A 19,227-nucleotide genomic window follows, 5' to 3' on the forward strand; every position below is an offset into this window, starting at 1 on the left:
CTCGGAGCCCACATATCCGAGGACTTGAAATGGACCATACACATTAACAGTGTGGTGAAGAAGGCACGACAACGCCTCTACTTCCTCAGGCGCCTAAGGAAGTTCCAAGTCAGCCAGAAGATCCTTAAGAACTTCTACTCATGTACAATAGAGAGCATCTTGACCGGCAACATCACCTCCTGGTTTGGGAATAGCACTGCAAAAGACCAAAGCAGACTACAAAGAGTGACACGTTCAGCCGAACGCACAATTGGAGGGGGGCTCCCCACTCTCCAGAACATTTACAACAAGCGTTGCAAGGGGAAGGCTAAGAGAATTATTAAGGACTCGAGCCACCCGAACAACTGCCTCTTTGAACTGCTGCCGTCAGGCAAGCGACACAGGAGTCTCAAGGCGAGCACAGAAAGACTCAGAAGTAGCTTCTATCCCCAGGCCATCAGGCTGCTAAACGAACAATGAATGAACACTACACAACAACAACCACCAAACACACATAGCACACACATCCACACGCACACACTCACTTTAAACAAACACACTGTAGCACCCACTACACACACTTTATAGCACACACCCACTTTAAACAAACACACTGTAGCACCCACTCCCCACACTTTATATTTATGGATGAAGGATTGCACTACAACTCGTACACCTTACTGTAAATTGTACCTAAAATTGTACCTCATCCCACTTCTGCTTTGCACTAGATAGTACTGTACATTAGTACACTGCATAGTATTGTGTATTGTATATTATATGGTAACTCAGAACATTGTACATATGTCTATACCGAACAACTGTGACCTCATTCTTCTTCTAAATTCATGCTATATTATGTTATTATGTTATTTGATACTATCTTGTCTAGCACAGTCTCTGGAGCGTAACAGTAAGAAGCATTTTGTATGAAAGTATTCTGTACTTCTGTATGACAACTATTAAAGAACTTGAACTATGAATTAGTGTATCTAAATGTATAGATGTAGCAGTACTGTCTATCTGTATGTTGTGTGTGTCATATGATGAATCTCATTATTATCTCATATTTGCGATAAGCGACGGCTTAGACACATAGCCATAATTTAAGATATAGTTTATGCATTCGCAAATATGAGAGCTCTGTCATTGAAGGCATAGTCGCGGCTTGTCACGTGGGCTTAGTGGCCAATCAGAGGAACCCGGAAACCGAACAGCGTTGTAGAAGGCTGCACGCCCCTCTCCATTCCCACAGTGCAGCAGCCCCGTAGTGCGCATGCTCCCACCACTTGGGCCCGCCCCTCTCCATTCCCACAGCGCCTCAGCAGAATGGCGGCTCTTTTGGAATCGCTTCTCGTGAAGAACGTGGAGCTCGGCGAGGCGCTGGGCTGGCTGAGGCTCCGACACGGCGAGGTGAGGAACACTAACCCTAACCCTTGTTAAAGCACGGGGGATGAGATGACACCGCTCACAACCGATGTAAACAACACCGTTTAGCCCATGAGCTAACTAGGTGGGGGGCAGCTAAGCTAGTAGCCAGCAAACCAACATCTATAATATCCTCAGTATCCTCCAGACAACGTGCAACAGCAGCAACAACAACAACAAGCCAAGACAGTTTCAAATGAAACGTGGCAAGTCAATGAAACTCAGACCATGATACCTGTGATGTTTACACATTGATTGTTGTTGTGCAAGCCAAGTAGCATAACATTATGGTGAATTGAAAATGGGGGGACTCTGATGTAAACAAGACGAAAGTCTTTCTCTGGTCTGCATCCCCTTAAAACCATTTCACTGCCACACTACAGAAGGTTAACCCTTTCACTGCCACACTACACAGAAGGTTAACCCTTTTTACTATCACACCGTCGGTAGTGTGATAGTAAAGGGTTAACCTTCTGTGTAGTGTGGCAGTGAAAGGGTTAACCGTCGGTAGTGTGATAGTAAAGGGTTAACCTTCTGTGTAGTGTGGCAGTGAAAGGGTTACCCGTCGGTAGTGTGATAGTAAAGGGTTAACCTTCTGTGTAGTGTGGCAGTGAAAGGGTTAACCTGTGTAGTGTGATAGTGAGAGGGTTAACCTTCTGTAGTAGTGTGGCAGTGAACGGGTTAACCCGCTGTTGTGTGGCAGTGAAAGGGTTAACCTGTGTATTGTCGCAGTGAAAGGGTTAACCTTCTGTTGTATTGTCGCAGTGAAAGGGTTAACTTACTGTTTGGTAGTGCGGCATTGAAAGGGTTAACACACTTGTGTGTATTTGAGCCGTACTGTGTAATTGTACCCCATTCTACAATCTGTTAATAAAGTTGTCAATCAGTCAATCAATCAGCAAGCTGGCTAATGTCAATATAATGTCGCGCCTCGTCTTTCAGCTGATGTTAGTGAGACACACGTTGTCGACTGATTAACTTTTAAACCCTTTCACTGCCACACGACAGAAGGTTGTGTGATAGTAAAGGGCTAACCTTCTGTATTGTCACAGTGAAAGGGTTAACCGGTCGTCGCGTGGCAGTGAAAGGGTTAACTTAACTACCCACCTGAACCAGGAACGGTGTTCCCTTCATTGTGTGTCACCGCTAACTAACGCTGCAGTCCTGCCACCTTTCTGCCGACAGGGAGGCGACAGCTTGTCGTTCCGTGAGCCCGCGGTGACCGTCCACAGGCAGGAGTTTGTGCCGTTCCTCCTCAACTTCCTGCGCGAGCAGAGCAACCAGGCCCTGACCCATGGCCCCGCCACGCCCGCCAAGACCCCCAGGGCCTCCGCCACCGGCGCTCGTGCTCCGGGCTTCTCCGGCGGCGGCGAGCGCAGAGGAGGGGGCTGCAGATCCTCCGGCGGTGGAGGTGGACCCGGCGGCTCCAGGAGCGCCAGTCGAGTCCAGCTGTTCTCCCCGGCCCCCTCCTCCGTGTCCCCCGCGGCGGGGTGGGAGGCGGCGGGGGGCGGCGGCCAGTCCGGGTCCCTGTCCCACTGCCTGAGCGGCGTCAGCGCCCTGAGCAGCCCCTCCGGCTCCGCCTCGGCCTGGAGCCCCGCCTCCAGGGGCTCGGACCACCGCCGGCCCGCCCAGAGGGGGGTCAGCCTCCTCGGGGACTACATGCTGTCTCCCCCCCCCGAGGGGGGGCAACAGAAGGGCCGCAGGAGGAGCGGCGGGGTGGGGGCCGCGGCGGCGGGGTTCGGGGGGGGACAGGGGAGACACGGAGGAGGGGGCCGGGGGGGTTACCAGAGTGACGAGTCGGCGCGCTGGGAGAGCGGTGGTGGGAGACGGCGAGGAGGAGGAGGAGGAGGAGGGGTCGGCAAGATGAGCGAGCAGGCTTCTCCTCCGGTTGTGGGTCATCTTAATTTCAACAACCTAGAAGACTTTCCTCCTGTTGGATCAACGCACACGGCATCGCCCCCGTGAGTCACTCACTGCTGTGTTCTGAATACATATCTGTATGAATGAATTTATTCACACACACACACACGATATATTACATTACATAACATTACACATATCTTCATGTGAGAACATCGTCGTGGAGATTGTGTGCGTGAGCCACGTCTCCCAAGAGAAGCTATTTAAAGCTTTTGGAGGGAGAGCCTGATCACAAATATAATCCCGGTTCGATTCCCGCTCCTCCCGGGCAGCGTGTCGAAGTGTCCTTGAGCAAGACACTTAACCCCTAATTGCTCCCGATGAGCAGGTTGGCTCCTTGCATGGTCACCTCCGCCGTCGGTGTGTGAATGTGTGAGTGAACGGGTAAAATGTGGGGAACAAATTGTAAAGCGCTTTGGATAAAAGCTGCTATATAAAAAAAAAAAAGCAGCCATTTTATTTACCATTGTATTCTGAATACATTCTGTTACACCTATATTGTATTCTGAATACATTTCTGTTACACCTATAATATATTGTATTCTCAATACATTTCTGTTACACCTATAATATATTGTATTCTCAATACATTTCTGTTACACCTATAATATATTGTATTCTCAATACATTTCTGTTACACCTATAATATATTGTATTCTCAATACATTCTGTTACACCTATAATATATTGTATTCTCAATACATTCTGTTACACCTATATTGTATTCTGAATACATTTCTGTTACACCTATAATATATTGTATTCTCAATACATTCTGTTACACCTATATTGTATTCTGAATACATTTCTGTTACACCTATAATATATTGTATTCTCAATACATTTATGTTACACCTATAATATATTGTATTCTCAATACATTTATGTTACACCTATAATATATTGTATTCTCAATCTCAATACATTTCTGTTACACCTATAATAATATTGTATTCTCAATACATTTCTGTTACACCTATATTGTATTCTGAATACATTTCTGTTACAACTATACATTTTGTATTCTCAATACATTTCTGTTACCTCTGAATACATTTCTGTTACAACTTTTCCAGTGCATTGGCATTTTTCTTGTTATCAACGATGCAGTGTTGGTCCAGGATCCATTGATTTTGTATTGATTATCTGGGAGTTGTGGCTCAGGAGGTAGAGCATTGTCAGAATGTAGGTAATCACAAGGTTCTCTGTGTTTGATTCCCGCTCCTCCCGGGAGCGTGTCGAAGTGTCCTTGAGCAAGACACTTAACCCCTAAATGGTAAATGGTGCATTTATATAACAGCTTTTGTCCAAAGCGCTTTACAATTTTGTTCCTCACATTCACCCGTTCATTCACACACCGACGGCGGAGGCGACCATTAGGGATGGGTACCGAATTCTGTACTTTTAAAGGTACTTACCGAAACACGTCGCTACTACCGAGTATCGATTCACGTGAGATACCGTTTTCGGTACTGTAAAAAAATATATATATATATATATATTTTTTTTTTATAAATTCTTTCAACTTTTTTCTTTTCATGTCAACGTTCACACGCACAATATACGCTTACCTAGGATTTTACTTGATTCAACAACAAAGCAGCACTACCTAAATGTTTATTGTGAGCGATCTGTGGGGATGGGAATTGATACGATTTTATCGATACGATTCCATTATCGATTTTGCTTATCGATCTGATTCTTTATCGATTCCTGATAAATTTATAATTTAAATAAATTGGAAATGCAACAGAACTAACCTGGTTAGAATAACAAAATGCAACTTGAAATTTTTTTTATTATCTTTTCCCCCCCTTCTTTTTTCCGTTTTTCTGTTTTTCTCCCATCCCAATGTTAGTCGTTATGCCAGTTCCCAATCCCCTTCCTGGTCGTTGCGCACTCTACCCCCCTACCGTCGGTCTGGGAGGGCGGAGACTATCACATGCTTCCTCCGACACGGGCTGGGCAATTAATCGAAAGAAAATCGCGATCTCGATTCATATACCTATGCAATCTCATTTCTAAGTTATGCCGATTTTTTTTTATATAAAAAAAAAATAAACTTATTATAATTTTATTTTTATTTATTTTTTTACTTTTTACTTTACTTTTCAAATGATTTTATTGAAAAAATAAGAATCGTGAGAGAATCCTGATCAATTCTTGGAGAGAAAAATCGTGATTCACAATTTAGCAAGAATCGCCCAGCCTGTCAGCCCACCGCTTCTTTTCACCTGGTAGCGCGGACTCTCACTGGGAGAGTGTAACGTGTGGAAGGTCACACTACCTCCCTCCAGATCCTTCCCTCGCTGTGCAGGCGCCCCGACCGAACTGTAGGAGTCGCTGTTTACAACGACCCGGACCCACCCTCGCCGGCTTCCCTCCCGCTGACTCTGCCAATCGAGCCAGTATGACGGCCGGCCCAAGCCGGAGGCAACGCCGACAGCCGGATTCGATACCAGTGTCTCTTGCGTTGGTGACGAGCGCTTAGTCCGCTGCGCCACCCGGCCGCCGCCACTTGACATTTCTGATTGTCATTTATCATTTATTGTTGAGCCCCCATGTCAGAAAAATACAAAAACTGTAAAAAATAATAATCTTATTGAACTGTAGTTGCATTCAACAGGTCGTTATTGCAAAAGAGAATTCGTTAGCAATAACCTACCTGTATAAATAAAGGTTAAAAGTAAAAACATAGGCGGTTAGGTGGCGTAGCGGAGATTGCGTTCGTCACCAACCCCGGAGCTGTGAGCTGGATTCGGGGTTGTCACCAGCTTGGCTGGCCGTTCACACTAATACAATTGGCTGTATTAGAGGGTGGGAGAAGCTGGAGGGGTGGGTCCGGGTCGTTGTAAACAGCGACTCCTACAGTTCGGTCGGGGCGCCTGCTAAGCGCGGATAGGACCTGAGTGGGATAGTGTGATCCTCCCACACGCTACGCCCTCTCAGTGAGAGTCCGCGCTGCCAGGTGAAAAGAAGCGGTTGATTGGCTGGACGTGTGTCGGAGGAAGCACGTGGTAGCCTCCACTCTCCCAGATGATCTGACTGTGGGGGGTAAGTGCGCAGCGACCAGGAAGGGGATTGGGAATTGGCATACGACTAACATTGGGATGGGAGAAAATCGGAGGAAAATGGAGGGGGAAAAAGATAATATAAAAAAAAAAAAAAAAAGTAAAAACATAACTGACACATAAGTACCGGTAACATGATCTGGGAAAGCAATTCACCTACCGAAATTCCGAGGCTTCTACCTCCTCTGATGTCGCAGCGCACACACACACACACACAGAGACGGCTCCCTCCCCCCGAGCCCCCACCCGTGCCAGCTCAGTGTTTTCTCTCCGTCTTCCTCTGCAATGAGCATGGCTAGCTAGCGGCTAACATTACTTTACCACGTAAATGAATGACTAGGATGCAAAGCACTTTCGGTTTTCACTGCACACACAAAAACGGTCGCAATTTTGAGCCCTTTAGGTTTTCCTATAGTCAAGGAATCAAATCTGTCTGCTATGGCTGCATGCGCGGCGCTAACGCTATTGTTTTAAAATGCGCAACTGTCGGAAAAACATGGCATTGACGAGAGGAATCGATAGTCACGGAGGCATGCGATTCCAGGAATCGGACAATTAGGAACCGGTTCCCATCCCTTAGCGATCTGTGCTGCTGAATCTCCCCCGGGATCAATAAAGTACTTCTATTCTATTCTATAAATGTAGTCCATTTATTATTACCATTGTCTTATTTCATCTGTCGCTGTGGCTCTTCTTCTTTCCAACGGGTCACCCAGTGTGGCCAAACCGTCCCGGAGGATCAACCCCACGCCGGTCAGCGCCGAGCGGCCTCAGTCCAAACCAAAGAGCTGCTTCACCTCCACGCCGCTCAGCAAGCCCCCCAGTCCCCCCCCGGCGCCTCCGGAGTCGCCAGCAGGAGGCGCTCTTCTGGGCCTCCTCAGCCCCCGTCTGCAGGAGGAGAGGGAGCTGCTGAAGAGGGAGAAGTAAGTGGACTTCGGCTGCTGCGCCTTTAACCCTTTCACTACCACACCACAGAAGGTTAACCGTCTGTGTAGTGTGATAGTAAAGGGTTTTAACCTTCTGTGGTGTGGCAGTGAAAAGGGTTAACATTCTGTATTGTCGCAGTGAAAGGGTTAACCATTAAGGTAGTGCGGCAGTGAAAGGGTTAATGAGTGTGTTTACATGATGACATACGTCATGCCAGATAGGCCACAGACAGACCCTCGCTTGCACCTTGTTTACTATATATTTTTTTTGTTAATTATATTGTTTACACTGTTTATTTTTCTCATATTTATTACATTCAGAGTTAATTCTATTGTGTACACTGTTTATTTTTCTCATATTTATTACATTCAGATTTAATTATATTGTGTACACTGTTTATTCTTCTCATATTTCTATATTCAGAGTTAATTCTATTGTGTACACTGTTTATTCTTCTCATATTTATATTCAGATCAAACTTTATTGCCTATATTCATGTCTTTCTTCTACTATTACCCTCCCCCATGCTGCCATGATGCCCGAATTTCCCCAAGGGGATCAATAAAGGAATATCTTACGTTATTCCGCTGATGTAGACCGTTTCAAAACTTGACAACATAAACATTCTAAAGGGGCCCAGGTTTATTTCCTGTTGCGCTTCCATTGAAAGGGTCCGGATGGCGGTCAGGTGGCGTAACGGAGATTGCGTTCGTCACCAACGCTGGATTCGCCTGTTTGAATCCAGCTCACAGCTCCGGGGTTGTCACCAGCTTGGCTGGCCGTTCACACTAATACAATTGGCAGTATTAGAGGATGGGAGAAGCTGGCGGGGTGGGTCCGGGTCGTTGTAAACAGCGACTCCTACAGTTCGGTCGGGGCGCCTGCTAAGCGCGGATAGGATCTAAGTGGGATAGTGTGATCCTTCCACACGCTACGCCCTCTCAGTGAGAATCCGCGCTGCCAGGTGAAAAGAAGCGGTTGATTGGCTAGACGTGTGTCGGAGGAAGCACGTGATAGCCTCCACTCTCCCAGACCGACTGTGGGGGGTAAGTGCGCAGCGACCAGGAAGGGGATTGGGAATTGGCATAACGACTAACATTGGGATGGGAGAAAATGGGAGGAAAAAGGAGGGGGGAAAAGATAAAAAATAAAAAAAGGTCCGGATGTTTGAGTGCTCTGTGTTTGAGTTGGCGTACGCTGGTCCCATTTGCCGCCTACAACCCTTTCAGACTGCGAGGAACTTGGACGATTGCTGGCATAATATGCCAATATTAGCCCGAATACCTAGGCATGTAAACACAGCCCGTTTACTCTTGGGGTTTTGCTGCTTTTGTAAGTTCTGTTTCCACTGCAAATTGAATGGCATATATATATTTTTTTTACTCTAGTCTAATACTGTAAGGGTGGCTCAGGAGGTAGAGCGGTTGTCTGGTAACCGGAAGGTACCCGGTTAGATTCCCAGGCAGCGTGTCCAAGTGTCCTTGAGCAAGATACTTAAAGGGGAACTATCTTATAAATGGCCTTTTTCAGTGTTTAGCATTGTTTCCTAGCTATGTGGACTTATATTAATATGATCTATGTCTCTAATTCTCATATTGGCGCATTCTTCAAATTCTCCTCTCACAATATTCACCCTCACTGAACTGAGTCATCTGAAAATGTGCTGATTTGTGATGTCAGAGAGACTCCGCTGCATGTTAATGTCCCAGATGCCGCAAAGGCCACACAGTGGTTTAGGAGCCCAGCCTCAAAACGGCTCGAGATCTTCAGGTAGAAAAATGCTGTTTTTGAGGACTTGATTAGAAATACAAAACAATGAATTAAAAAATATATATAATTACAGAGGTGTTCCATAAACTCACAGGAATTGTGTAAAAGTGCCCAAATAGTGAAAGAAATAGTAAAATAGTTCCCCTTTAACCCCTTAACTGCTCCTGATGAGCAGGTTGGCACCTTGCATGGTCGCCTGCCCTCCTCCGTCGTCGGGGGGTGTGTGAATGTGAGGAACAAATTGTAAAGCGCTTTGGATAAAAGCTCTATATGAATGCACCATTCACCATTGACTGTACCAGTGTTATATAATGTGGGTTTAGGAGCTGACTTGGGACCAGCATTCTAAACAAGTCTTTCATTTGAACAGAATCCCCGTCCCAGCTGGCCTGTTGGCGCTGAATTTCTGCATTGTTGTCGAGGAAACGTCGTCGGGCCATTTCTCACCCCTGGAAGGATGGTGTATACACCAAGGAAACTATAATAGAAGGAAGGGTCATCTCGTCAGAATACCAAGGAAACTATAAAAGAAGGAAGGGTCATCACGTCAGAATACCAGTGTTCTGTGCTCCGCTTGGTGCCAGACTTTGGTGCCAGTTCTATTGAAGCCTGTATTAATATTCAAATCATACCAGCTATCTGAGGAAATACATACATCAACCGTTATCAAAACGTTAGCTAGTTAACGAGGCAACACATTGCAGATGGTTCTGATATCCGAGGTTAGGTTTAGGTAGGTAGGTTTAAATGTCGGGTCATAAACAAGGAGACGGCTGGGCGGCTACGTGGCGTAGTGGGCAAGGCGCTCGCCACGAAATGCTGGAGACGCTGGGCTCGTCTGTTCGAGCCCAGCGCTCCACATTTGCTTTCAGTTTAGCTGGTCGTCCGCAGTAATACACATTGGCCGTATTAGGGGGTGGGAAACTGATGGGTGGGGATCGGGCGTTGTGGACGGCGACTCCTACAGGTCGGTTGGTGCGCCTGCGCAGTAGAATCAGGAAGTGTCGGGGGCAGCGTGAGCCTCCCACGCGTTACTCCTCGCCACTGAGAGATCGAGCTGCGCAGGTGAAAAGATGCGACTGCTGTTACCTCGAGTACCGGAGGGGACTCGTGCTATGTATGACTTAGTCCACATTGCAGCCGGCTTGTGGGAGGCAAGAAACAGCGTTCGTGACCGGGGAGGGTTGAATTGGATGATACGAACTGACGGTTAATAATGAGATTCCACACTTGGCACCAATGTGCGTTCATGTGCTACACAGACAGTGACGTAATGTACCTTCCTTCTTTTATAGTTTCCTTGGTGTATACAGGATTACAGGGCCATTTGAAATTGAGATATATATATATATAAGCGTCTTATCTTGATTCCTCCTCACTAAGACTTTTAACTTACACTGCAGTCAGTGTTTGCCAACTAAGGTTGGCTTCTGTTCCAGTATATACTGCATAGATATATTTATTCTTACTGTATATATATATATCCACATCTGTCTGTACATACCTGCATATAATCCCTTTAACATGTCTGTAGATACTATATCTATATCTGTACATATCCCTTACCTACTCTTACTAGTTACACTGCTGACCAGTATGACTTACTACCATAGTGTCTTTATACCTGAATCACTGTACATATTAATACTACAACGCTGTAAGGTAGATGCATCTGATTAGCACTATTACTCAGTAGTACTCATTTATATATTTTATACACAGTTTAATCACCTGTACATTGTATATTACTATTGCATTTTACTGCTACATTTGCACTCTTTTCTTTACGTCGTACTGTACTTGTGCTGTGTGATGATGACTACATTTGAATCTAATCTAAGTACATCCAAGTAGTAGCTATATATCTGTGGCTCAACTGTTCTGCAGTCGCTTTGTTTCCGTTTGTTTTTGGTTCGGTTTCAAGGCCTCGATTCGCCCAAAAAAAATAAAACACTGCACAAGGCCACACCCCTCAGAGCACCTATGAAGCCGTAGCTAGCAGCTAGCGCGCTCTTATCTATGTCAGTGGTTCCCAAAGTCGGGGTCGCGACCCAAAGGTGGGCCGCGAGCAGCCACGGGAGGGCGAGATGATTAAAAAATAAATAATTTTTTTTTTTTTTTGTCAGGCCACTGAACTTAGAAGCAGGCCAGGACAGTGTTTCTAGTTGTATTCAAAAATTCTATTGTATTCTAAAATGTGACTATATGGTTTTATATTAACTAAACAAAAAACATTAAATAAACAAACGAAAAATCTACTTATTTCAACGAACATTTCAAACAAAATAACAGATTATGCACATAAAACGCTGAAAACAACCGAAGCAACAATAGTATTTTAATGAGGCTATTATTATTATCATTATTATTTTGCAACAAGTTAGCCCTCTCATAAATAGCACATATAAATGAATAACTAACTTGAACTAACTTAATAGGATTGAAGTGATATTTGGCTTAAAAAATCGGACGCCTGGCAAAAAAAAAAAAAAAGAAGCCAGACGATGTGCATTGGGCCGCGGCTCTCTGACGCCTTATTTTCTGGGTCCCGGCCTGAAAAGTTTGGGAACCCCTGATCTATGTCACCGCCTCCCTATTGCTCTGGATTCGACCTCTCCCCCGTGTCTCCTTCCCGTGTGTTTTCATTAATTATCCCCCTGACCTCTCTTTTGTTTGCCGTTTTGTTTTGCAGGACGAAGCGTGCCCAGCAGGTCTTCTCCCCCCTGGCGTGCTCTTTGGACCCCCCCTGCACCCCCACCAAGATGGCCCCGAGGGTGGGGTCTAAAGTTACACCAGACACGCTGACGGCAGCCGCGTGCCCGGAACCCTCCAAAGTCACCTTGGCTTCTGACCTGGATCTGCTGGCGGAGCTGTACTGCGCCTGCATTTCAGGTAAACGGCCACTAGGGGGAGTTGGGGTTGAAGTGAGTCACTGGTTTATTGTTTATTGTTTAAAAGGATCCCCATTAGCTGCCACCTAAGTGGCGAGCTAGTCTTCCTGGGGTCCACACAGAAAGACGACAGAAAAGACAAAACATAACAACATGAGATACATAATGACAATCACAATTAACAATGATAATCTAAAAAAACAGTAAAACATTGTAGACATCATTATCAACATCAGAATATTTTGCTCACATATTTAAGTAGTGCATTCTCAGGTGGTATTTGAAAGACACTTTACTATTCAATTTACTTATGTTCAGCGGGCAGTTATTCCAATGATTGATGGCACGATAATAAACAACCGTCCTCTTTGGCGAGGGCTAGTTTTGTGGCTCATAGTGTTCTCGTGATGCGAGTGCATTTCCTACCAATATGGTGCAACACCATCAACCAGAGTGCAACAGTAAAGTGCAACAGACTCAATATACATTAATAATACAGAGTAATAGTGCTAATCAGATGCATGTGTACAGAGTTCCTGTGACAAAATGGCATCCAAGGTAATAAAAAAAGTCAACCAACAAACTCGATTCTTGTACCGGATCTCCTCTCTGGTAAACAAGAATACCCTGAAGACTCTGGCAGGAGCACTCGTTCAAGGGTACTACGACTATGCTTGCACCTCATGGTACCAAAGCACCTCAAAGGCGCTAAAAACAAGATTACAAACATCACAAAACAAACTGGTCAGACTACTGCTTGACCTTACTCCTAGAACCCACCTCACCCCTGCCCACTTTGACAACCTAGGATGGCTTAGAGTAGACGACAGAGTACAGCAACTTGGGCACCCAAGTGGCGACCCATGATTCCCGGACCCGGCGTCCTTTGCCGAATGTCTTCCCCCCCCCCCGCTCTGTCTCCCGTTCTTCCTCTCTCTTTCCCTCTCTACCGGACTGCCCGGTAGTACAAACAAATACAAATCTACCAAAAGCATAATAAAAAAAAATGCAATGGGCCTGGTCTACAAGATACACTACACCACTAAGGTACCCATGTACATGTCAAAATACTTCCCAAAGGTCAGTGAATACCACGACCACAACACCAGAGGGAGCTCCACAAATCATGTTAAACCCAGATTCGGCTCAAACAAGGGACTAAAACACGTTTCCCAATTATGCCACAACAATGTGGAACGCCCTACCCACAGCCGTAAAGGAATGTGAATCACTACCCACTTTCAAAACCACTCTCAAAGAGCACCTACGGGAGACTGCAATTCGAAACTGGCCCCTGTAAATGTCCTAACCCAACCCCCTCCAATGTACAGTTCTCCCCCCCCCGCCTACCCACTCCACCCATCCAACCACCTCCAATGTACAGTTTCTCACCCCACCTACCCAACCTGAACCTGACTTCGTGTTCGTGTCTCACACAGAAAACCTGGTGCCAAATATCTTCCTGGAGCTCTTCTTCGTGCTGCAGTTACTGACGTCTCGATCTCCTCCCGGCTCCGATGGGGACGACGACCGTCTGTGTGCCGTGACGCCAGGTCAGTTAGCTTCCATAAAGGGCCTGTCAGTCTGTGTGTTGTTGACGCCAGGTCAGTTAGCTTCCATAAAGGGCCTGTCAGTCTGTGTGTTGTTGACGCCAGGTCAGTTAGCTTCCATAAAGGGCCTGTCAGTCTGTGTGTTGTTGACGCCAGGTCAGTTAGCTTCCATAAAGGGCCTGTCAGTCTGTGTGTTGTTGACGCCAGGTCAGTTAGCTTCCATAAAGGGCCTGTCAGTCTGTGTGTTGTTGACGCCAGGTCAGTTAGCTTCCATAAAGGGCCTGTCAGTCTGTGTGTTGTTGACGCCAGGTCAGTTAGCTTCCATAAAGGGCCTGTCAGTCTGTGTGTTGACGCCAGGTCAGTTAGCTTCCATAAAGGGCCTGTCAGTCTGTGTGTTGTTGACGCCAGGTCAGTTAGCTTCCATAAAGGGCCTGTCAGTCTGTGTGTTGACGCCAGGTCAGTTAGCTTCCATAAAGGGCCTGTCAGTCTGTGTGTTGTTGACGCCAGGTCAGTTAGCTTCCATAAAGGGCCTGTCAAGTTTGATCAATGTATTTGCCAGGGGTGTAAATTATACACACATTTACAGATTCCATAATGGATTTAGACGTCGAGGTCATGAATTGATTATCTAGAGATGAACCTTTTCAGGCTATTATTCTTCCTGATTAATGTTTAGATGACACAGGGTATGATCTAGAGTAGACTAGAGACCTAGAGAAGAGAACGAGAGGAGTATTGACAGTTTGAAATCACGATACACTGAACATAACATTTAAAAAAAAAAAATTATTCGGTTATTTTGATACTGTGTTGAACGTAACATTTTTTTAAATGTTTTGATTCTGTGATTTTGATACGCTATTGAACGTAAAATTGTTTGGATTTTTTATTCTGTCATTTTGATACAATGTATACGGTTATTTTCTTTCTTTTTCTTCTGTATTGAGATCATTACACCCCTATTATTTCTATGCCGTGTTCCACTTGGAGTTTAAAGAAAGCTGATGCAGCTCTGACCGGCTGATATCTCCCCCCTCTTCTCGTCTCTCTCCTCTCAGACGTTCTGCAGAGAGGCTACCTCGGACAAGTGCACAACTGTGTGTATTTTGCGGTGAGGGTGTTGGAGAATCAATTCCAGTGAGTCATCAATCAATCAATCAATCAATCAATCAAATTTATTTGTATAGCACATTTAGACATGTCAACCAAAGTGCTTCACAGTAAGTCGCATGGCTAAAAACAAAGGAAAGTGCTAAAGTATGGACTAAACAGAAAATATAAACAACCAACGGACAGACAAAGAAACAAAACAACACGTCAACAACAAGCACGGCATGGGTCAGGGAAGGCCAGGGAGTATAGTGGTCATACGCTCCTCGTGTTTCTCCTGACCTCTCACCCCCCACCCCCCCCCCCCCCCCACCCCCGTGTCACATAACCCACTCTCAGGGTCGGCTGGTAACTGGTCCATAAGTAGGGCCGCTGGGAAACGGTGTCATCCGAGGTATCGACCAAAATCACGTCACCGCTGGCTGCCCGGTATATATCGAAGCCTTTTGAGAAGAAAAAGAAAATTAAACGTTATCTGACTTCGACACTTTAATTGTTTGCAGCCGTTCTCTCCGCTGCCGTTATTGTATGATTATCCGATATGACTTGACCGACTTTTTGCCTCGGAAGCGGGAACAAAAACGAGGCCTGTGCCGTTTTTGACTCCCACCTAAACTGCACGGACTAGAGCGTATGACGTATATATCACGCCGATTAGGGTATCTAATGTATACTGCACCTGTGTGTAGAAGAAGAAGTCTTTAATTGTCATGCAGATTAACACACACACACACACACACAGGAACACACACACACACACAGGAACACACACACACACACACACACACACACACGTGTGCACCGAGTCGTCGATGAAATGTCTCTCTCTCTGCCCATGCCCCATCCCGTCGTCCGTCCTCCCCCAGGCGGGTTAACCCCTACACCACCGTGCCACCCTATACTGCATACTTTACTCACTCATAGTATATTTTTAGTGTATTTATTATATTAGTATATTTTTAGTGTGTATTCATTGCAACCATATTTATTGTAACCGAGAGGGCATACAGACCCTCATCAGCACCTTTGATCACACTGCTTACTTGCTCATATGCGTAAATTCAGAGTTAATTATATTATTTACACTGCCTATTTTATTTTTTATTTTTCTACTGTACTATAATCTTATTGCCTGTATTTATGTCCTCTACTATTACCCTGCCCATACATGTACCTCCCCTCCCCATGCTGCTATGATGCCTGAATTTCCCCCAATGGGATCAATAGAGGAATATCGTATATCTTATTGCACAAAGTATAGAAAATAATATCGGTATCTAATGCCAAGTGTCGGTAGAGAGCGTTTTTTTCACACGAGTCCTATTCATAACCACTTCTCTCTTTTGATTGGTCAGATTGGTGGCACACCTGGACAAGTGCACCTTGCGTCTGCTGGCGGAGAACGAGAGAGTGGCCTGTTTCTCCCCGGCCCTCAGGGACCGTCTCGCCCGCGCCCAGGACACCAGCACCGCCAAGGTACCGGTTCTACCCTAACCCTAACCCCCCCCACGCCCAGGACACCAGCACCGCCAAGGTACCGGTTCTACCCTAACCCTAACCCTAACCCTCCCACGCCCAGGACACCAGCACCGCCAAGGTACCGGTTCTACCCTAACCCTAACCCTCCCGCGCTCATGACACCAGCAGAGCCAAGGTACCGGTTCTACCCTAACCCTAACCCCCCCCACGCCCAGGACACCAGCACCGCCAAGGTACCGGTTCTACCCTAACCCTAACCCCCCCCACGCCCAGGACACCAGCACCGCCAAGGTACCGGTTCTACCCTAACCCTAACCCCCCCCACGCCCAGGACACCAGCACCGCCAAGGTACCGGTTCTACTCTAACCCTAACCCCCCCCACGCCCAGGACACCAGCACCGCCAAGGTACCGGTTCTACCCTAACCCTAACCCCCCCCACGCCCAGGACACCAGCACCGCCAAGGTACCGGTTCTACCCTAACCCTAACCCCCCCCACGCCCAGGACACCAGCACCGCCAAGGTACCGGTTCTACTCTAACCCTAACCCTCCCGCGCTCATGACACCAGCAGAGCCAAGGTACCGGTTCTACTCTAACCCTAACCCTCCCGCGCTCATGACACCAGCAGAGCCAAGGTACCGGTTCTACCCTAACCCTAACCCCCCCCACGCCCAGGACACCAGCACCGCCAAGGTACCAGGGGGGTGGGAATCACCAGAGGCCTCACGATACGATATCATCATCACGATACTTAAGTCACGATACGATGGTATTGCGGTTAAAAATATATTGCGATATGCTGAGTATTGCGATATTAATATTGCGATTTTTATTACCTTTTTTAAACTGCAAAGTAAAACTTTGTCAACGTGTTTTATCTAATAAAATTAAGTTTTCAGTCGGTTCATCTCACTTCAATAATTTTTATTGCAGAACATGGTATTTTCTCAAGCAGACGGCTGTCAACACTGTAATCTGTGTTGCATGTACCTGACAAACTGAACTGTTTGTATTACAGTCATATTCCAACTTAACTGAATGCACACGTGTGTGTGGACTACTGTACTATTACAGGTATTGAAATGAACAATGCAACTTCCTTATACAAATCTTTTTCTTTTTTAATACAATCCTTTTTATAAATAATTAAATATCGATACTTAGGGTCCTTGTATCGATACAGTATCGCCACGCAAAGTATCACGATACTACTACGTATCGATATTTCCCCCCCACCACTACAAGGTACCAGTTCTACTCTGTAGAAAGTTATCCGTCGGCACGCTAGCCTAGCACAGCACAAATGAATGGAAGCCGATACGGACCAGCTAGCCTAGCTGGGTTGGCCAAGCACACCTCTTCCCCGGAGTTTTTAGCTAGGCTAGTGGTCCGTGTCTATCTTCTTGTCTGACTCTGAAGAAGAGAGTCGGCGCATTTCCCATAATGTTTGTTTGTTTGTTTTTATTCGGTTCATTAGCAGCAGCTATTCTTCCTGGGCTCCAATAACTTACATGGTGACAACACAAGAATATACATTCACACAAAACATACATACCGGTATATATATATAATGTTGACATGTTCCTTTAAGCCAGTGCTTCTCAAACTTTTTCTGTCAGGCCCCCCTTTGGCGGACAAAAATATTTTGGCCCGCCCCCCTCGCCCCAACAAAATAGTCATGAAATGGGCCATGTTTAAATTTATTGAAATAACACTCCCGCCTACCTCCGGTCAATGGTCTCTAACTACACACCCTCAAGACCCCTACGCTCTGCATCTTCTGGCCGCCTCAGACCCACTCCTATCCGAGCTCCGGGAGGGTCATCAAAGAGAAGCCGCCTATTCTCAGTCCTTGCCCCACAATGGTGGAATGAACTACCCACCCCAGTTAGGACAGCCGAATCACGTCCAATCTTTCGCCGTCGACTAAAGACTCACTTCTTCAACCATTATCTGAATTTTAAAAAAATCTAACCCTAACTAACCTACACTGTAGCACTCAACACTTTGATGAACATTGTTGCTCTCTAGGTGGTATCAGATGAGATTTCAAAGAGTTCTTCCAAGAGTTTGGATGGAGATGTGTCGGGAAGCTTTGTCTCCATGTTGTCTGTAAAGTTTTTTTTATCCAGAGTAACTTGGTGATCCTTTTCTGTGTTTTATTAAATAATGATTTTCAGATTTTGAGAAATGGTATTTTCATGGAGAACAGTGCAGCTGCAACAGATAGCACTTTACTGATAATTTTCTGTAATAATTTTTAATTTTTAATAAATCTCAATGCCCCCCCTGTCATGCCTCTGCGCCCCCCCTGAGGGGCGCGCCCCCCACTTTGAGAAACACTGCTTTAAGCAATGTTTTGATGTTGGCAAGCAGCAACAAACCTGACTGCAAATCCACTGCAGTCTTAGCTGTTGCCTAGCCATGTACCGAGAATTCCACTGAAAAAGGTCTATAGTTTATATCGGGGGCTCTCAAACCTTTTTATGCCACGACCCCATTTTATTTAGGATTTTTTTTGGCGACCCCACATAATGTATCGCGTCGTTTCAACGTGGAATTTAAGGAATTTCAAAATAAAAGCACACGTCGTTGAACTTGATCGTGCATATTTATTAGAACATTTAATTACAGCACTATGTCATCAATACACATTTATAAAACGAGGCATATTTAGCCAAAATATGTTGCCAGAACATATTTATTGATTTTTATTTTTTATTTTCTTACCAATGCGCTGTCACCTACCCACGACCCCACTTTCGGTCGCGACCCGTAGTTGGAGAACCGCTGGTTTATATAATACTTATGACAACACGGCTCTCTCAGGCAGGCATGGTATTGGGTGTACTGCAGTATGACTGTGTGCTCTGCCGTCAGGTGATGGGTTGTGTTTCTCCAGCTCTCTCCCACAGTCTGCCGTCAGATGATAGGTTGTGTTTCTCCAGCTCTCTCCCACAGTCTCCAAGTTCATCCACTCCGTGCCGTTCCAGCCGGCCACCGACAACAGGAGCAACTTCAGCAGCGACAAGGCCTTCCACATCTTCAAGAAGCAGAGGTACGGCTGGCAGCGGCCAGCAGAGGGCAGCAGAGGCCCCGC

The 19,227-nt window shown here is 45.9% G+C and overlaps 1 protein-coding gene across 2 annotated transcripts in view; it reads left to right on the forward strand.

The window, feature by feature from the left end:
- The first annotated feature begins 1,299 nt into the window (after positions 1-1,299).
- Positions 1,300-19,227, forward strand: part of cdan1 (codanin 1) — a 79,978-nt gene continuing 62,050 nt past the window's right edge. For both annotated transcript variants that reach the window (XM_084310869.1, XM_084310870.1), the window contains exons 1-8: positions 1,300-1,392; positions 2,593-3,368; positions 7,115-7,321; positions 11,788-11,987; positions 13,426-13,539; positions 14,595-14,673; positions 16,002-16,122; positions 19,076-19,185. In XM_084310869.1, the coding sequence (XP_084166995.1) occupies positions 1,309-1,392; positions 2,593-3,368; positions 7,115-7,321; positions 11,788-11,987; positions 13,426-13,539; positions 14,595-14,673; positions 16,002-16,122; positions 19,076-19,185 (1,691 nt within the window). In that variant the 5' untranslated portion in view covers positions 1,300-1,308. The remainder of the gene's footprint in view (positions 1,393-2,592; positions 3,369-7,114; positions 7,322-11,787; positions 11,988-13,425; positions 13,540-14,594; positions 14,674-16,001; positions 16,123-19,075; positions 19,186-19,227) is intronic.

Source organism: Notolepis coatsorum (genome assembly GCF_963971535.1).
Source record: "Notolepis coatsorum genome assembly, chromosome: 3".
Taxonomy (NCBI): domain Eukaryota; kingdom Metazoa; phylum Chordata; class Actinopteri; order Aulopiformes; family Paralepididae; genus Notolepis; species Notolepis coatsorum.